The sequence below is a fragment of the Sapajus apella genome, unplaced genomic scaffold (assembly GCF_009761245.1).
Source record: "Sapajus apella isolate SASKATOON/1434 unplaced genomic scaffold, GSC_monkey_1.0 scaffold1140, whole genome shotgun sequence".
In the NCBI taxonomy this organism is placed as follows: Eukaryota; Metazoa; Chordata; class Mammalia; order Primates; family Cebidae; genus Sapajus; species Sapajus apella.
Window position 1 is genome coordinate 54 of NW_022438066.1, and position 19,147 is coordinate 19,200.

Genomic DNA, 19,147 nt, shown 5'->3' on the forward strand with positions numbered 1-19,147 from the left:
GAGGATTAAGGGTCTGCTTCCTCATTTACAGCTTAGAGCAACTGTGCACAGAACCAGAAACCGCCTGCCTCCCACACTTTCAATGGGTTGTCCCAGAGACCGCTCCCTTATGTGAAGCTGAGGCTTGTCTTGTGTTGAATGTAACACAGTCACAAGGCGGCTCTGGTGACAAGGAGCTTGTTTTTTCTTCCTGGAAGTGGTATTCCTTTTTTTTTTTTTTTTTTTTAGCCACAAATCACAGAAGTGCTATTCAAAGTGTTGAACAGCCAGTATGGCTCAACCACTCACCCTTCAGTACAGCCACTAAGGCAGGAACGGTCATGAGAAACAGACCTCTCAGGCACTGAACTAGAGAGGAAGGGGTGATTTATTCGGCCGGTAACAAGGCAGCATAGCTGCCTAATAGCCGAGCTCCTGTAACAAAGAGAAGCCCTGACTTTATATAGGCTTACAACTCTAGAAATTACACATGAAAGGGTCTTGGGTTTACAGCTTTAGAAATTACATGTGGAAGCGTCTTGGTTCATGGAGTAGGCATGGGGTATGTGGCTTAGGTGGGAGTTTGATCTTGTTTAGGTAAAAACAATGCCTTCTGGAAGGATTCCTCCATACAATGCCTTCCATCTATAGGAGAGATTGTGGTAACCAGTAGGGATCTTATTTTTACACTGGCTGGCGGCACCAACCAGTCCCCCTTCTGGCTGACTTCTGGCTTTTCCTTTTCAGATGCAATGCAGAAGGCTGAAGAGGATTAAGGGTCTCCTCCTCACTGCCAGCAGTCAGTCTGGGTGACCCTGCTGTGCCAGGTTCTACCCCTTCTGTTTCTGCATGATGTTGAGGTCTGGAGGGGCCAGGAGATCCAACATGCAGCCATGTACCCACCAGTGTATCTGAACTGATACATACCAGCATCACAGGCCCTCATTCTCCTCACGGAGCACACGCAAAGTAAATGCAGCCACTGAATCAGAGAGAACAATGCCAGCTAGCAGCCTTCTGTCCTTACCGTGAGCAGTGCCTTCCAGAACCACCCCAGGGTGGAGGGCTGAGGGATGGGAAGGGAGCCTGAACCTCTCTTGTCCACACATGCATTACCTCAGGGATTTCTCAGCAACATAACAAAACAGGCCATCTCACTCCAATTTTACCAATGGGGCATTGAAACTTTAAATGGAGACATCTATTCAAGGTTTTCAGATGTTGAGAAAGAACAAAAATTTAGGCGGGGCACGGTGGCTCATGCCTATAATCGCAGCATTTTGGGAGGCCAAGGCGGGCATATCACGAGGTCAAGAGATTGAGACCATCCTGGTCAACATGGTGAAACCCCATCTCTACTAAAAATACAAAAAGTAGCTGGGCATGGTGGCGCATGCCGATAGTCCCAGCTACTCAGGAGGCTGAGGCAGGAGAATTGCTTGAACCCAGGAGGCAGAGGTTGTGGTGAGCCGAGATCGAGCCATTGCACTCCAGCCTGGGTAACAAGATCGAAACTCTGTCTCAAAAAAAAAAAAAAAAGAAAAAAAGAGCAAGAATTTGAACCCAGGCCTGTGATGAGGCAGGGACCACCTTTTAGGAGCCTGTGCCACTGCCCCCCAATTCCACCAGCAAGCATGGAAACAAAGGAAAATCTTGAGTTCCTTCCAGGGAAATTCCAGATACCCAGCTCCCCTGAGAAGTAAATAGATAACTTGTTAGGCAGGAAGGTATTAGCCCAAAACAATAGCCAAGGAAATTAGAGTCCAGAGATGTTTGTCTTCCCTTTAGAAACATCTTAACATCTTAACACACATCCTTGAGTTTGTCACTCAGAAACCTGGACCCTCACCTGGACTCGCACCAAATGGATTTGCTGGCCTGCAGACCTCAGATAGAGGGAGCTGAGGGCTGCACTCTGACCACCTTCCTATGTTTTAAATTTCTTCTGCAGGGACCTGGAAGCCACACCCATGAGCTAAATCTAATACTCTTTTCTGCTAACCCCAAATTTTTAGACAAGGTCTCACCTCCTAATTCAACTAAAAATCAACAAATCTCTGAATCCACCTGTGACCTGTAAGCCCCTGCTTCAAGGTACCTGGCCTTTTTGAGCCAGACCAATTTGTACCCTCCAAGTACAGATTTACAGTTTTGTCTAACTTCTGCTTTCCTGAAAATTTACCCCGCCTTTAAAAACCCTTAACTGTGTGAAAGGAAACTGTCTTCTCTTCACACCCGCCCACCCAAATCACTAAGCTAAAGGGAAAACTCAAACCGGGAACTGCTTAGGGCTAGACTGCCTCCCATTCTATGTTAGTCATCCTTCTGTTCTCTGAGATAAATGCTGATCTGATTGCCTCCTTTGGAAAGGCTAATCAAAAACTCAAAAGAATGCAACCATTTGTCTCTTACCTATCTGTGATCTGGAAGCCCCCTGCCCACTTCAAGTTGTCCCGCCTTTCCAGACCTAACCAATGTTCATTTTACATGTGTTGATTGATGGCTCATGTCTCCCTAAAATGTATAAAACCCAGGTGTCCTCTGACCACATTGGGCACTTCTTCAGAACCTCCTGAGGGTGTGTCATGTGCGAATGTCCTCAACCTTGGCAGAATAAACTTTCTAAATTAACTGACATCAGTCTCAAATTTTCAGGGTTCACACCTGCCAGCCATCAGGGAGGTTAGGATTTGAGCATGAGCTGCCTGGTCCCCCTTGCTTCTGTGAATAAACACCTTCCTTTCTAGTGCTGTAATGTCGGTGTGGATATCTGAACTTAACTGCACTGGGCAAGCAGACCCCTATTCAGTTATATTGTTGCAGGAGTGGCCGCAGGAAACAGATCTCTTGGACACTGAATATTGGAGGAAGGAGTTAATTTGGCCGGGAGCTAGGTGGCATATTTGCCTAATATTCAAGCTCGCCTAACAAAGGAAGGTTCCTTCTTTACATAGGCTTACACTTTAGATGTTACAGGTGGAAGAATCTTAGGTTTATAGCTTCACATATGAAAAGGGTCTTAGTTTACAGTCTTAGGAATTACATATGAAAAGGCTTTCAGTTTATCGTCTCAGGAATGAAAAGGGGAAGCTTACAGTCTTAGGAATGAAAAGGGGAAGCTTAAGGTCTTAGGAATGAAAAGAGGAAGTTGATCTGAGATGCCTGGGTCTCCCTCTTCATTCCCCGCTTTGAGACCCTCACCACTTTATAATATTAGTGAGAGGTCTCACTTTCATTCTCACTTTCCAGATTTTCTGAAGCAACCAACTGATAATGTTTCATATAATAGATTTGTGATGTCACTTTTTGGCTAACTACCATAGTGATGAATCCCCTAATCATCTGAAGGAACAGGGGAGTAGACAAGGGAGCAGTAAACAAACACCTATTATTATTATAACACTTATGATGAGGGTTTTGAATCCTCCCAAGGATGAGAACCAGCCTCCAAATAAGGACTCAGGGTTGAATTCGTGCCACACCTGTACAGGCATGTGTGCCAGTTTGGTCATGTCTTGCACAATATCCTCCACTGCTTGCCCCTGGTCATCTATGTGCAGACAGCAGTTGGTTAGACTGAATTTTCCCCAGTCTCCTCCTTCGACTGCTAGTAAATAATCTAGGGCCAGTGGGTTCTGATAAATCGCATTTCTCATTTGAGTTTCTTGTTAGGCCAAGAGGAACAGAGCTTTGCCCATTTCATTAGTATTTCCAAAACAGCCTGCAACCAGATGATCTAGCTGAGCATGTAAATAGGAGTCTGGTATCCCCATGAGCCATCCTCGGCCCATGTGGCCAGCCCATAGTACTCAATAATTCTCTCTGGTGGCCACTCATCATCTGTCCAATTCCCTAGTTTTAGGTCTCTCTTCTTCCTAGCAGAGTAAGCTGAATGCCCTAACAGCTCACCTATCTTACAGATAATAGGAAGAAAGAAGGCTTAATGATGCCTATGACACAGCTACCTGTCCATCTCATGGATTACACACCTTATATTGAGTTCCATTATATAAACAGGTTCTCTTCTGTGACCCCTATAAGAACTGCAGGACAAAAGAGTAACTTTTACCTCCTACCTGGTGTACATACTGAGGGCATTCTTCAAAATTAGTTAATGTTCCTACCGTGCAAGTCCAAATATTAAGAAGAACAAGTCCCACGATGAATCTCCTCATGCTTCGGCCGTGCGTGGACCAGCCAGCTTCCGGGATGTGGCTGGAGCAGGGCTTGTTGTCCTTTTTAAGGTGATTCTGCAGTCCTTGCACTGGTCCAAGTCTCAGCTGTTGCTGGTTTTTACACGGCTGTGGTGGATTCAGGCTGGGATTCCCTCCACCTTCACAGCTGTGGGATTGGTCAGGATCAGGTCTGAGGTCCTTTCCATTGTGGCTTTAGAGGGGCTGTACTCCCGTCCTTTATCCACACGTGATTACCTAGTGAAAAAGGGTGAACTGGGGAGAAAAAGGCTTACAGGACATTTGTTAATTTACTTAGGTTGAAGTATCCTAAGCGATTCTCCTTAGAGCTGGTAACTAGCATTCTAACTCAACCTCTCCCCACTCCCGAGGAGTTCCTAGGAGTGCCCAAAGTAGGGGAGGGAGCCTATGGTATAAGACTTAATAGGGGAATATCCTGTTTTTCCTAAAGGGGGTGCCTCTAATGTTGAATAACCCCAAGGGAAGTGCCTGCACCCACTCTAATCTTATTTCCTGTCACACTTTCCCTAAGCTGTTTTTGATGGTCCGGTTCATTTTTTCCACTTTTCCGGAACTCTGAGGTCGGTAGGCAGTGTGCAGTTTCCAGGTGATACCCAAGGCCATTGCTATTTTCCGGACTAAATCTGCCACAAATGCTCGTCCACTGTCTTCCCCGATGCGCAGTGGCAGTGCAAACCTAGGGATAAGATCTCAAAGCAGCACACAGGTTACTTCGTGGGCTCTTTCAGTCCCATCTAGAGTATGTGCACACCAGGACCAACAAATACTTATGTCCTTCACACTTGGACATTTCAATTAAGTCTACCTGGATATCTTCAAACGGAGCTGCTCCATAGGCTTGAATTCCAGGGGGAACAGTTGGGCACTGCCTCGAGTTGTGCTGCCGACACGTAATGCTTCGCTGTGCCACAGTTTTGGTTAAGGCTGCTAAGTGTGAGATGTAAAAGTACCGGCCCAACATCTTTTCAAGCAACTCTTGGCCTAAATGAGTGGTCTCGTGTACGGCTTGTACAACTGCTGCCCCCAGCAGCTGTGGTGCTGTTATTCTTCCATCTGGCCGTTGGATCCATCCTTCTTTAATCAGTTGCCCCCCCTCTGTCTGGAGAAAGTCTCTTTCCTCCTTAGAGTAAGTAGGTATTAGATCAGGGATCTGGGGAATCAGCAGGGCTGTAACTGCTATTCGGTAGGGAGCAGATGCTGCCCTACGTAGGAGCTGTTGAATCCGCTCGGGAATTTCCCAGGGCCACGGAGGTGTGGGCCCACTGATGTCCTCGGCAATGCACAACCACCACCCTCCAGGGCTTCCAGACTGCTTCTAGCAGCTGCAAGATTTCATGCTAATACTTCATTTCTTTTCCCCCTGAAGTTAACAGGCCTCTCTCTTTGTACAGTGCTCCATATACTTGGAGAGTCATGAAGGCATATCGAGTCGGTGTAAATGGTTACAACCTTATCTTTACTCAGCTCTATGGTTTGAGTTAAAGCAATGAGTTCAGCCTTCTGAGCTGAGGTGTCCTGAGGCAGGGATTTGGCCTCCATTACAGTGTCCAGAGTTACCACGGCGTAGCCTGCACATCTTTCCCCTCGTGGATTGACAAAACTGCTCCCATCCACATACAACTCCCAGTCTGCTACTGTCCATGGCTGATCCCCAAGACCAGGCCTGCTGGAATAGACTGTATCCAGGACTTCAACACAGTTGTGTTCAACGGGACCCTCTGACATTGGGAGCAAAGTGGCGGGGTTTAAGGTGTTGCAGACTTCAATGGTGATGCAGGGATTTTCACATAGCAGGCTCTGGTATTTGGTCAGCCTAACATCTGATAACCAGTGGTGCCCTCTGGTATTCATTAGAGTCACTACTGCGTGAGGTGCCTTGATATTTAAGTTCTGCCCCAGAGTTAGCTTATCAGTTTCTTGTGCCAGCAGAGCAGTTGCTGCCAGGGCCCTTAAGCATGGGGCCCATCCTTTGGAAACTCCATCCAGCTGCTTGGAGAGGTAAGCTACAGGCCTGGGCCAAGGTCCTACTGTTTGGACTAGGACCCCAACTGCCACTTTTTCTCTTTCTGCCACATATAATATGAAGGGCTTTGTTAAATCAGGCAGCCCCAAAACTGGAACTGACATTAGTTTTGTTTCCAGTTCCTGATAGGCCTAATGCTGCTGGGATCCCCATTCAAAGGGCTCCTTGTCTCCCCGCTTTGTCACATCATAGAGGGGTTTGGCTAGTACTGCGAAGTTTGGAAATCCACAGTTTACAAAACCTACTGCTCCCAGGAGCTCTCTCACCTGCTTTTTAGTCTCAGGTTCTGTCACTTTGCAAGCAGCTTGCTTCCTCTCTGCTTCTAGGCTGCGTTCCCCCTTCCAGATGGTAAGCCTCAGATACTGCACTTGCTGTTTGGAAATCTGGGCTTTCCTTTAGACACTTTATACCCACAGTCCTCCAGGTGCAGAAGTAAGGCATTTGTTTGCGCACCCGACTGCCGTGGGGTATCCCAATAGAAGGTTATCAGCATATGGGGCAGCATGCAAGCAAGAAGCTTCTGGGGGGCGGTCATGAACTGATGCCTTCCCAAGGATGATGAGAGAGTTTTTGAGCCCCTGGGAAGCTGGGTCCAGGTGTATTGAGTGGTTACACCTGCTTCTGGGTTTCTGCTGAAATGCAAATAGTTTTTGGTCCTCTGAGGCCAGGCCAATGCTAAGGAGGTATTCTTTAAGTCCAATTAAGTGAACCAACTATCCTCTGCTGGCAATAATCCCAACTGCATGTATGAGTTGGGTGCAAAGCCACACAAGCCTTGCACAGGCCTGGGTGATAATATCAGTCTTCTGCTTCTGGCTAGGAAGGCTCCACCCTCCTTCCCAAGGGACAGTGAGAGCCTGGATGACCCCTGCCTAAGGCATTTTAGCTGCAGGGATTCTCCTTTTTGAATGGGATAGTGGCCCTCGATTTGCACAACAGGTTTTGCCGGAGAAGAAGGGTAGGGGCAGTCCATTAAGTACAAGAAAGTCTGTTCTCTTAACACCTTAATAGCTCTAACAATATTGGTTCTGTTTTTTTCCATGGGGGGTTACAGGGCTGTCGTCTGGACTGTGGGCTCTTTGGGCCCCACTCTCTTTTAGTCCAGTGGCCCTTCCATTAGATTGAACAGAGCCCCTTCACTTTTTATCTGGATCCTCATGCTTAGGATCGCCCTGTTCTCCCATTAACTGTGGGCATTTTTTTCCAATGTCCTATTTCTTGACAAAATGCACACTAATCGCATTGCAGGCGCAGGCGGGCAGACTGTGGGGCTTTCCAGGAACCCCCCTTTTTCCACACTCCCGGGGGCGTTCCTCTCATAGCAGCAGCTGTCAAGTCAGCCTTCTGTTGAGCTTGACGTTCCCTTTCCCTATGATTTTCCCTCTGGCTTACCGCCTCCTGGTTTACAGATGCCTGGTTAGCCACTTCCAATAACTAAAGTATTTGTACATGCAAATCCTTCCTGTTTCTGCCACTGCATTTGCCTGGACTTGGGAGTCTGCATTTCTCGGCGGCGAGGGGGATGGTGGTTTCTAGCAGTCTATCCCTTGCCTACTAAAAGAGTCGCTGCCTGCTCTCTTAGCCACTTCGGAGGGTTCAAAACTAACTACAACCACGAGTCTATGTACAGAAATTGATCAAGGTATTCTACTTCGCCGTATATAATCTCATGCCTTATTTTGGAGACAAGGGGCCTGTCTAGGGTCCCCTCTGGGGGCCAACCTACCCTAAATGCTGGCCAATCTTCCCTACATAAAACCCTTAATTTCTCTGGTGTCATAGTTACTTTATAATTCCCACTAAATTCCTTCTTGAAATTTTTCAGCATGGTTTCTAAAGGGTTGGGCTTACTATGGGAGTGAGCCATATTAACAATTCAAAGAAACAATTTCCACAGTTAGGAGAGTGTCAGTTCACTCACAGCAGCTCCCGACTAGCAAGACGCAGCACAGAGCACTCTCCGATTTACATTCACTTCAATCCTTTTACAACACCCAGAGGCTTCTTCACTCAGCCTTCAGTGGCTGATTCTTACAAATAGCTCGACAACACGGATACACATCTACACACACAGACACAAATCCGATTGCTCTCCTTCCAATTCAAAACCATAAGCAAAGGCTTCCAAGGTTACAGAGAGCTAACTTCCAATGTGCCGATCTGGCACCCGTGGGTGATCAGGCCACGCTTCCATCCAAAATGGGGTGGACTACTTTCCCCGGTACAATCTTACCAAATTGTTGGACGACATGAACACACATCCACACACAGACACACATCCGAATGCTCTCCTTCCAATTCAACAGACAGCTACCTTCCAACGTGCCGATCTGGCACCCGTGGGTGATCAGGCCACACTTCCACCCAAAACAGAGTGGGCTGCTTTCCTGGGTACAATATTACCAAATTGCTGGATGACACAGACACACAGACACACATCCGAATTCTCTCCTTCCAATTCAACAGAGAGCTACCTTCCAACGTGCCAATCTGGCACCCATGGGTGATCAGGCCATGCTTCCACCCAAAACGGGGTGGGCTACTTTCCTGGGTTCAATCTTACCAAATTCAGTTGTCCAGACTTCCCCAAATTCTCGTTCCTCCTCAGTGTTCAGCCACTGGGTGGATCCGGACGGCAGGGCCTTCCTGCTCCACTCTGGCGAGGCTTTTCCACTGGGCAAATACCTGCCCAGGAGCGCTATCAGGATGCGTCACCCCAGGGAGCAGGAGTCCCCCCCGCAGGGATGCTCCACAGGGCTAGGCAAACCACCTAAGAGACTTTTTCCGCCGTCTGCTATCCGAGACTCGCTTCCTGGCCAACGCACAAAAATGTTGCAGGAGCGGCAGCAGGAAACAGATCTCTCGGACATGGAATATTGGAGGAAGGAGTTTATTCGGCCGGGAGCTAGGTGGCATATTTGCCTAATATTCAAGCTCGCCTAACAAAGGAAGGCTCCTTCTTTACATAGGCTTATACTTTAGATGTTACACGTGGAAGAATCTTAGGTTTATAGCTTCACATATGAAAAGGGTCTCAGTTTACAGTCTTAGGAATTACATATGAAAAGGCTTTCAGTTTACAGTCTTAGGAATGAAAAGAGGAAGTTGATCTGAGATGCCTGGGTCTCCCTCTTCCATATAACAGGCCTATTGACCCAAAAGCCAGTGCTCTTTTTACACCTGGGGCTGCCTCCCTCACACACCTGCCCAAAGGGCTGGCAGCAACTGCACTCAAGTGAAGAGATCTAAGCACCTTTGAGCCCTGGAGCAGCAGGCAGGGGCTGCCACCAACATGGGGCCTTTCTGCAGGGGATCCCACAGCCCGTCTCCTTCCCCTTCCTCCTCCCTTGACAATGTGTTCAGGCCCCTCCCCCATCTTTGCACCAAGAAATTCCAATAGATGTTAACCAGCCTAGTGATTTAGTACAGCTTTAGGAACCAGAGCCTTTAAAGTACGGGCTGCAGAGACTCCCCCAGAACAGAGATAAGAACAAGTTTAATAAGTACCCTCTATTTCCCAGGCCTGTTCTTTTTCTGTTGAGTAACTATTTGCAGTAAAAGTTAAGTAAGTTCCTGTTTTCCCACCGGTAATGTATACCGAAGGTCATAAGTCTTGCCTAAGTTGCAACAGTGGTCACGGCTTAATAAACTGCCTTTGTTCTGCCTCTGTAAGCTCCTTTCCCGCCTTGCAAGTTTCGGGCCACAAATGCCTATCACCCTTCAGTCACATGCAGAAAAGTCAAGCCCGGTCTATGTTCAGGGCTCAGCCTTGGGATGCTAATGTGCTGAGCTGGTGACCACCTTAATAAAATCCTCCTGTTTTGCCCGTATGTCTCTCCTGTCCCTCAATTCCCACAACATCCTAAGTAAATATACTTTCTCCCATTTTTCTTCAAATGCATACCACTGCCAGTATGTTTCTCTTTATCCCAATTTTTACAAAGACATATGTATAAAAAATACATTTTTAGGCCAGGTGTGGTGGCTCTGAAGAAGGAGACCCAAGCATCTAAGATCAACTTCCCCTTTGACTATCATGCTGCATTTCAGTAGAAAAGGCTGACTGACTGGCGCCTACTGTTTCACCTTCCTGTAGGTGGCAGGCTTGGTCTTGGGGAAACTCTCAGGAAGACACTGTTTTTACTCAAACGAGATCAAACCCAGAACCTTTTCACATGTGAGTCCTAAAACTGTAAACGGGAACCCTTTTGTATGTGATTCCTGAAACTGTAAACTGAAACCTTTTCACATGTGAGTGTTAAGACTGTAAACCCACGATTCTTCCACCACCTGTAATAGCTAAAGTATAAGCCTAAGTAAAGGCGGAAGCTTACTTTGTTATAGGAGCTGAGCTTTGGACCAATTATCGCTCAGGCTCCGGGGCTGAATAAACTTCTTCCTTCTCCATTCAGTGTTGAAGAGATCTGTTTCCCACAGCAGGTTCTGCTACGGCTCATACCTGGAATCCCAGCACTTTGGGAAGCCCAGGTAGGAGGACTGCCTGAGGCCAGGAATTCAAGACCAGCCGAGACAACATAGTGAGAACTTAACTCTACGAAATAAAAAAAAAATAGCCAAATTGGAGGCTGAGGCGGGTGGATCACCTGAGGTCAGGAGTTCAAAACCACCCTGGGGAGGCTGGGATGGTGAGGGCGGCAAGCTTGGTCTCAGAGGGAACAGCCTGGGTTGGGGCCACTGTCCCTGCTGCCCTCAGGCTCAGCCTGTCTCCTCTTTTTTTTCGCTGCAGATGAACCGGATGACCACAGACCAGGAGTGGGCGCCGGCATCCGAGCCCATGTGGGAGCGGCCATGGTCGGTGGAGGAGATCCGCAGAAGCAGCCAGAGCTGGTCGCTGATGGCCGCACGGGCGTGAGAGACGGGCCCCGGGGACGCGAGGGCGGCAGGGGTGACGCTCGGCCTGCGCACGGAAGGACCGGGCCGCGACTGCCCCTGCACCCAGGCTGTCAGGTTGCCTGCCCTCTTAGGAGCACACGCCCCTCATAGCCCTGGAGAATGCCAGCCTGGCAGCCCCCGGCAACCGGGGAGAGGGGCGGACCCGGACCGCGGCCCAGACGCGGCTTCCATTCCTTGGAGATTCTGGCAGTGCCGCTCAGCTCCATCCAGAGGGGAGATCCGTTTCCGCCACGCTGAGGGATTGCTCCGGCACTAGCGAGGCGATTCTTGTTGGGACCTGGACTGAGTGGGGCGGGAGACAAGCCAGTTTGTGGATATCCTTTAGTGAGATTCTTCATGTCGGGGGCCCAAAAAGCTCCCTCAAAACTGTAATTCCAAAGTCCTAAATGAATAGGATTTTTGAATAAGAGTGGTGGCTGGTTATCTAACCCTTGCTTTGTGATCTCTGTAGACTGACAACCAAAGAGGACTTTTAAAAAGAGACAGGGTTTTGCCCTGTCGCCCAGGCTGGGATGCAGGTGGCTCGATCTTAGCTCACTGCATCCTCCGGGGCTCAGGTGATCTCCTACCTCAGCCACCTGAGTAGCTGGGACTATAGGTGGGCTCCACCACACCTGATTTATTTGCTTTTAGTAGAGATGTGGGTCTTCCTATGTTGTCCAGATGGGTCTCCAGCTCCTGGCCTCTAGCGATCACCCCACCTCAGCCTCCCAAAGTGCTGGGATTACAGGGGGAGCCACCATAGCATTAGCTCACTGCCACTCTTTTGATGAGCTTTGTTAGTGATTTTCAGTGTCCCTTGGTTTTAGTAGTTGTCAAAAGGAGCATTCAGGCTGGAGGCGGCGGCTGACGCCATCCGTCTAACACTCTCGCGAGATCTCCGCTGTGATCCCCCAGAAGCCTTTGACTGCCCTGTAGAAGGCGCAGAGCGCAGGCGCACACTCCGTCCCGCCCTTGCACGGTGTACTTTCGCCCTCCGTGAATAAATCAAATTAAATGAAGGAAACTTTTTTTTTTCTAAAGGCAAATTCCATGCGGAAGACCATCCCAAGTGATTCCGAGGTCCTCACAAAGTAGATATTATTTAGCTTGAACATTTAGATACAAAAGCGAACATCGTAAGACACAAAAGGCGTTATGATGCATGATTATACATTTGCCACATTTTTTTTTCGAAAGATTGAGTAAATATGCCGGCTGCGGGGGCTCACGCTTGAGGTCAGGAGAGCTAGAATATCCTGGGTACCACAGTGAAACCCGACTCTACTAAAAATACAAAAAATTAGCTGGGCGTCATGGCGTGTGCCTGTAGTCGCAGCTACTCGAGAGGCTGCGGCAGGAGAATTGCTTGAACCCAGGAGGCGGAGGTTGCAGTGAGCCGAGATTATGCCACTGCACTCCAGCCTGGCGCCTGGCGATAAACTGAGACTCTGTCTCAAACAACAACAGAAAAATTTGTGGAGACAGGTCTTGCTATATTGCTCAGACTGCTCTCATACTGGGCACAAGCGATCCTCTCACCTCATGTGAGATTACAAGCGTAAGTCACCATGTCCAGCCTAGAGCCCAAATTATAACCCACATTATTTACTTCTGACCAGATGTTAAAATGGTACTTCTTTCTGTCTCAGTTTCAACAGAGGTCCTCCATACTCGGTTGACAGCTGCTTCCCCACACTCCCCAGCAAAGAAGATCATAGCAGGGTTTTATGAATCACACCCAAGAGTGACTCCTACAGGGGGCAAGGCAACCTCATTACAAAACAACAGGAAAGTAGATTCTGATGCAGAAGCTAAGACAACAATCATAGGCTGTGAGTGGAAGGGAAGCTGTGGAGAGAGAGGCCCACAAAAGTCTCAGAGGAAGTCAGCCTAGAACATGACCTCAGGCAGAAGGAGCCCTTAACGCTCCTGTGCCCCATTCCCTCTCAGTTCAGATGCAGCCCCTTGAATGAAACTTCATATAACTCAAAATGTAACTGAGACCACTGTTTTAAATTATCTGAAGGTGACCAACAAAGCTAAGGGACCTGTCTAGATTGCTCAACTGGCCCACATAGCATGTTTAAACAGATGGGGGACAAGGGAAAATAAAGTTGTTTATCAGTTGCCCACTGATTGTTCAACAGATGACTGTTTGCGCATTTCTGATCTGTCACGTACACACAGCTGACTCCAAGACCCAGGAGAGCAGGGTTCTCTCCTGAGATCTCTCTGGTTCACTGCTGTACCCTCAGGTCCAGTGCACTGCTGGGCCCAGGTGCTCAGTACAGGCCTGCTGAGTGAACAAATATTCTCTATCACAGAAACGGTCAAAAGAGAATTGATGTTGTCATTGTTTTAAGCCATTAAGTTTTGGGTGCTCTGTGCATAGCCAGAGATAACTGATGCTGAGGCCTTGCTCCCAGGCCACTCTCCATCAGCAAGGCAGACCCCTGGCCTTGAATTCCCCTCAGCCTGCATGTGGCCTTGGGGGCACTTATTCAGGCTGTCTTGTTCTAACCTGCTTTCAGCTCAGGCAAACACAGAGGAATGTGGGGGGCACATCATAGAAGACACTTCCTGATGAAGAGGAAGGAGGGATAAACAGGAGTAGCTTAAAGAAAAGAAGGGATCTAATTTCAGCTTGAAGACACACATTTTTTAAAACATTTACCAGCCAGCAGGACATGGGCAGCAGAGTGCAGACATCACAAACAGCAAGAGTGGCAGCGGTCCCCCGAGTAAGGGTTGCACAATGACCTGTTACAGAGTTTAGGAAAAATAGAACTTTTATTCAAATGTATTTTTGTCTCCCTTTTTAAATGTTTTGTATGCTTTATAATGTGTATTAAATTAATGCATACTTAAGTTATAAATTAAAAGTACACACATATTCAAGTGTTTGCTCAAAAATCTTTTACTGATAGGCAGGGCTACACCATCATAGACTATTAGAGGTCAGAGAACGAGGCCTGGCCTGGGAGCCCTGTGCCTACAAGACGCATGTTACAGTATCCATCCACTGACATCACAGGTCTTATTTGGGTCCTTCTTCTCCACCACAGTATACTTGCAGCTCTCCTTCTTAAAGATTTTCTGGCACTTCTCTCTGTCATAACTCACAGGTATAACAACACTGTCATTGAGACAAAACCAGAGCCTGTTAGAAGAGAAAGGACCCACAGCACCCCGCCCCCCGCCCCCCCCGCACAAGTCCCAGCTCTGCTCAGGAAGCCACCCATGCTCCAGCTGTCTGGGGTGACTTAACCAACTTAAGGGCACCCTTTGGCTGGCAGCCCCAGAGTGTGGCCTTCAAGAACATGGACCAGTTTGTACCATGGAGCCACACAGCCCACCCCTACATTCCATCCTGCAGGCACAGGTCAGCGGTAGGTGCTGACAGGCAGGGGCAAGTCTGGCTACTCTGGAGCTAGGCAGCTTGTTCCAGCCTGGCTCCACCCACCCTCCCTGTTCAGGAAGTGGCCAGCATATTGTTGCTAGAATGTGGAAAGGGAACAGTTGGCCCAGCCCTGGCTTGGAGGCTTGTTAACACAGGAGCTCTCTCAATGAACCGTAGCAAAGAGTCACTCCAGGCCAGTGTCATGGAGCCCCGGGAGAAGCTGTTAAAAGTCAGAGACCACCTTTAATTGAGCTGCAATACATACAAATATTTTTGAAGAGTTCTGATGAGATGAGATTGTACTACTTCTAGAATATTTATTTATGCGATCCCAGCTCACTGCAGCCTCTGTCTCCCAGGTTTAAGTGATTCTCCTGCTTCAGCCTCCTGAATAGCTGGGATTACAGGCACGTGTCACTACGCCCAGGTAATTTTTATATTTTTAGTAGAGATGGGGGGTCTCACCATGTTGGCCAGGCTGGTCTTGAACTCCTGACCTCAAATGATCCACCCTCTCCTTGACCTCCCGAAGTGCTAGTATGACAGGCGTGAGCCACCATGCCTAGCCCAATGCTAGAACATTAAGTGAAAAAATCAGCCCACAGAATTGTGATATAAAATTTGATATTCACTATGTGCAAGAAAAGAAATGTAGAAAAGAGACATAAAGAAATTATGATAGAAGCCCAGGCATGGTGGCACATACATGTAATCCCAGCTACTCAGGAGGCTGAAGTGAGAGGACAGTTTGAGCCCAGGGGTTTGAGACCAGCCTGGCAACATAGTGAGACCCTGTCTCAATTTTTTAATACAAATAAATAAATATGATAGAATGTTAACAGTTATTACCTTTAAGCAGTCAGGATTGTGAGTAGGTTTTTCTTCTTTTTTCTCTTATACTTTCCAATGGTTCTATAATTCATATATTTTACTTAGAAAATTGGGGGAAATATTTAAAACCTTGCATGTTTAAATGTGATTGTTGGCTGGTAGGAATGCAAAATGGTGCAGCTGCTGTGGAAAACAGCTTGGCAGATCCTCCATAAGTTCAACAAAAAATTACCATATGACCCAGCAAGCTACTCCTAGGCATATCCCAAAAGAATTCAAAGCAGAGACTCAAACGTTATATGCCAATGTTTGTATATTGACAATGTTCAGAACAACATTACTTACTTTAGCCAACAGGTGGAAGCAACTCAAGTGTTCATCAACAAATAAATGGATAAGCAAAGTGTGGTCTAGCCATGCCATGGAATATTATTCCGGCAGAAACAGGAAGCAAGTACTGATAACTTCCTACAACATATATGAATCTTGACAACATGCTGAGTGAAGTAGGCCAGACACAAAAAGACAAACACGATGTGATTCTATTTATATGAAATATCTAGACTAGGCAAATTCACAGAGATAGAAAGTAGATTTGAGGTTACCAGGGGTTTTGTGGAAGGGGGTCTCTAAGTTACTGTTTACTGGATATAGCTTCAGGTTGGCCTCATTAAAAAGTTTTGCAAGTAGGGTTTATGGTTGCACAATACTGTGAATGTATTTAATGCCACTGAATTCTATGTTTTAAAATGGTTAAACTGGCACATTTTATGTAGTATACATTTTACCACAATTAATAAAAGTTAAAAATAAAGTGGTGTTTGTTGAAGAGATACAATTCTTTCTTTTCTTTCCTTTCTTTTCTTTTTTTTTTTTTTTTCTTTTTTGAGACTGAGTTTCGCTCTTGCTGCCCAGGCTGAAGTGCAATGGTGCAATCTGGGCTCACTGCAGTCTCCACCTTCCGGGTTCAAGTGATTCTCCTGCCTCAGCCTCCTGAGTAGCTGGGTTTATAGTCATGTGCCACCATGCCTGACCAATTTTGTATTTTTAGTAGAGACGTGGTTTCTCCATGTCGGTCAGGCAGGTTTGGAATCCTGACCTCAGGTCATTCACCCAGCTCAGCCTCCCAAAGTGCTGGGATTACAGGTGTGAGCCACCATGGCTGGCCAAAGAGATGAAATTCTTTTATTCATGGTAGGAAGTGAAATGGTGAATCACTGTTGCCTGTGTACAAGTACAAGCTGGTAAGGCAAAGGGCATATTACTGGATGCTTATTTCAGTTCAAACCAGACTTAGCTCTGTAGGTGAAGCAGCAGAGAGAGAGGGGGAGGAGAAACTGTCAACATCAGGTGTGCAGCTGTCCAGAGCCAGTGGTCGGATGGCCTTGGCCTTTTGTCTCCCACTCCCTTTTCCTCACCCAAGTCAGGGAGCCAACCCTGGGCTAAGCCCGGGCAGCGTGGAGGCCAGGACATCTCCCACGCCCTGCCAGGGAGCCTCTGCCTGGGCCCCCAGCCTCAGGCTCCACTGCCACCAAGCACCTTGAGATCTGGGCAGTGTCCCGTAGAGGGTGCAGTGGGTCCAAAAACTGCTTCCAGAAAAAGCTAATCAAAGTCTGTATTTTTCCATGGAGGAGAAAAAAGTTCATGAGAAAAACAAACTTGGTAGGAAGTGAGGCAATTCCAGGGAAGAAGGGGTGGTTCATTTCCCCCGTGTGGAGCAGTGTGCTAAGTGGAACATGCAACATGTCAGAAGAAAGGAAAGGGCACCCTAAACCTGACCAGGTGTCGGTTACTGCCCCAGGCTTGCAGGACACGGAATTGGCACAGAGAAGGCTTTAAGTGTTTGTTGGGTTAAAGAATGTATATGCAGTATCTCATTTAATTCTCATAGCCACTTAATTATCCCTGATTATATTGTGAGGAAACAGAGGCTCAGAGACATTCAGAAACTTACTCAGGGTCACACAGCTAGTACACAAGGGAATGAAGATTCAGACACAAGTTACTCTGACTCCAATATTGAGGTTCTTCCCTATTCCCTGCAAGGAGCAGCCTGGCCCTTTTCCGCACCAGGCCCACAAGAATCCAAGCCTACAGTGGAAAATCCTAGAAGAGGTCAGGGATGCCAAATCTGGGAGACATGGATGCCTTAGCCACCAGGGAGCCGTGCTCCTATCTTAGGAAGGGACCAGTCACCAGTACTTCACCTGGCTGTGATACAATCACACTCCACCAGAGTCACATCAACGCTTGCTATAAAGACAATGTCAAATCTCTGGAGCCACAAAATCAAGGCTTAGCTATAAAACCCAGTGGCCTGACCAATGTGATGCCTGGGAGTCTCCTCTGAGCAGCCAGCCAACTCCCAGTCCAATTCCTCTTGTTCCATTAGGCACCTAGCATAGGTCCTGCTCAATAAATGTGGCTGGAACTCTCCAGACACTTCAAGTTCGGTAGGACTCAGGTGTTCTGATCTAAGTCAAGTGCTTGCTTCTCTACTCACGGTGTCCTCATGAGACTCTCAAGACACCTGCTAAAATTCAGATTCCTAGCCCTTCCCCAGCAGATTCTGATGAGACTTACAGAGAGCAACATGAAATTCGTTTTTCGCCACAACCACATCTCTCACAGTTGTCAGTCCGCCACCTCGAGTTTATTGGGTGATTGTTTCCGTTGAGATCCGTGCATTCTAAAACCATACACATGACATCATCAGTGCAAGTCATACAATGAGAATAAGGCCTATCAGGACACTGAGTCCGGCCCCTGCTATCTGTACCCTTCACAGAGAGGGAGAAGCTCATTGCTTTTAAAGATATCAAAGAATGGTGCTCTTGGATTCACCCATGGCTAATTCCAGTACAGTTCAGTTCACGCTACTGATAACGTTTTCTTATAGAAAGCTTACATCTTTCTGACTTTTATTTCAGAACAGGTATTTCAAGAAAAAAATAAGGCCCTTTTCTTGAATGAGTTAGCCATAGGAGCCTAGGGGTACTTGGGAACAAGGTTTTTCTTGCTGGATTATCTCTCAATAAATATCTCACTTCTACACTTCCCTTTGCTTTGCATCAGTGGTTTTCAACCTTGGGTGCACATGTGAAACATCTTGGGTACTTGAAAAACATCTTCCATGTCTCAGCCCTACCCTAGAACAGTGGAGCCTATCCCTGGGTGCAGGGCCCAGGCCGCTGTAGTCTTAGAAGCCTCCTAAAGTGAGGCCAGGTACAGTGGCCTACGTCTAAAATTTCAACAGTTTGGGAAGCCGAGGCGAGTGTATCACCCAAGGTCAAGAGTTCGAAGCCAGCCTGGCCATCATGACGAAGCCCCGTCTTTACCAAAAATACAAAAATTAGCTGCTCCTGGTGACAGGCACCTGCAGTCCCAGCTACTTCAGAGCCTGAGGTGGGAGAATCGCTGGAACCCAGGAGGAGGAGTTTGCAGTGTACCGAGATCTCACCACTGACTCTAGCCTGGGAGACAAGGCGAGACTGTCTCAAACAAACAACAACAACAAACACAAAGGTTTTTATCTGCAGACAGGTCCATCTGCCAGGCTGCAATAACATAATAAATACTGAAAAGTCAAGACTTACCTTTGATTGTCTCTCCTGGAACTACCTTATTGGGTATGAAATAGCATGATGCATTGCATAAAGTCACAAAGGTGGCAAAGATCACAAGACCGCCCAGGAGAACGTTCTGTAATGTGAAGAAGGGTCAGGGTGAAGAATGAATTAATTCAGAGGATAACCCTTTACTGAGTGCTGTGTACCAGGACCTCTGCTGGGCTCTGGTAGAGGT

The 19,147-nt window shown here is 47.4% G+C and overlaps 1 protein-coding gene and 1 long non-coding RNA gene across 2 annotated transcripts; one reads left to right on the forward strand and one right to left on the reverse strand.

Moving 5' to 3' along the window:
• The first annotated feature begins 11,026 nt into the window (after window positions 1-11,026).
• LOC116546620 lies at window positions 11,027-12,131 on the forward strand. The gene is made up of 2 exons (XR_004266784.1): window positions 11,027-11,085; window positions 11,943-12,131. It is a non-coding gene; the product is annotated as an uncharacterized LOC116546620 (long non-coding RNA).
• A 1,874-nt stretch (window positions 12,132-14,005) lies between these two features.
• On the reverse strand, window positions 14,006-19,063 carry LOC116546621 (beta-microseminoprotein A1-like; the record flags this gene model as incomplete). The annotated part of the gene is made up of 3 exons (XM_032272812.1): window positions 14,006-14,248; window positions 17,927-18,032; window positions 18,940-19,063. Coding segments are annotated over 3 exons (360 nt in total), but the record flags the coding sequence as incomplete, so codon positions are not given.
• Window positions 19,064-19,147: the final 84 nt, after the last annotated feature.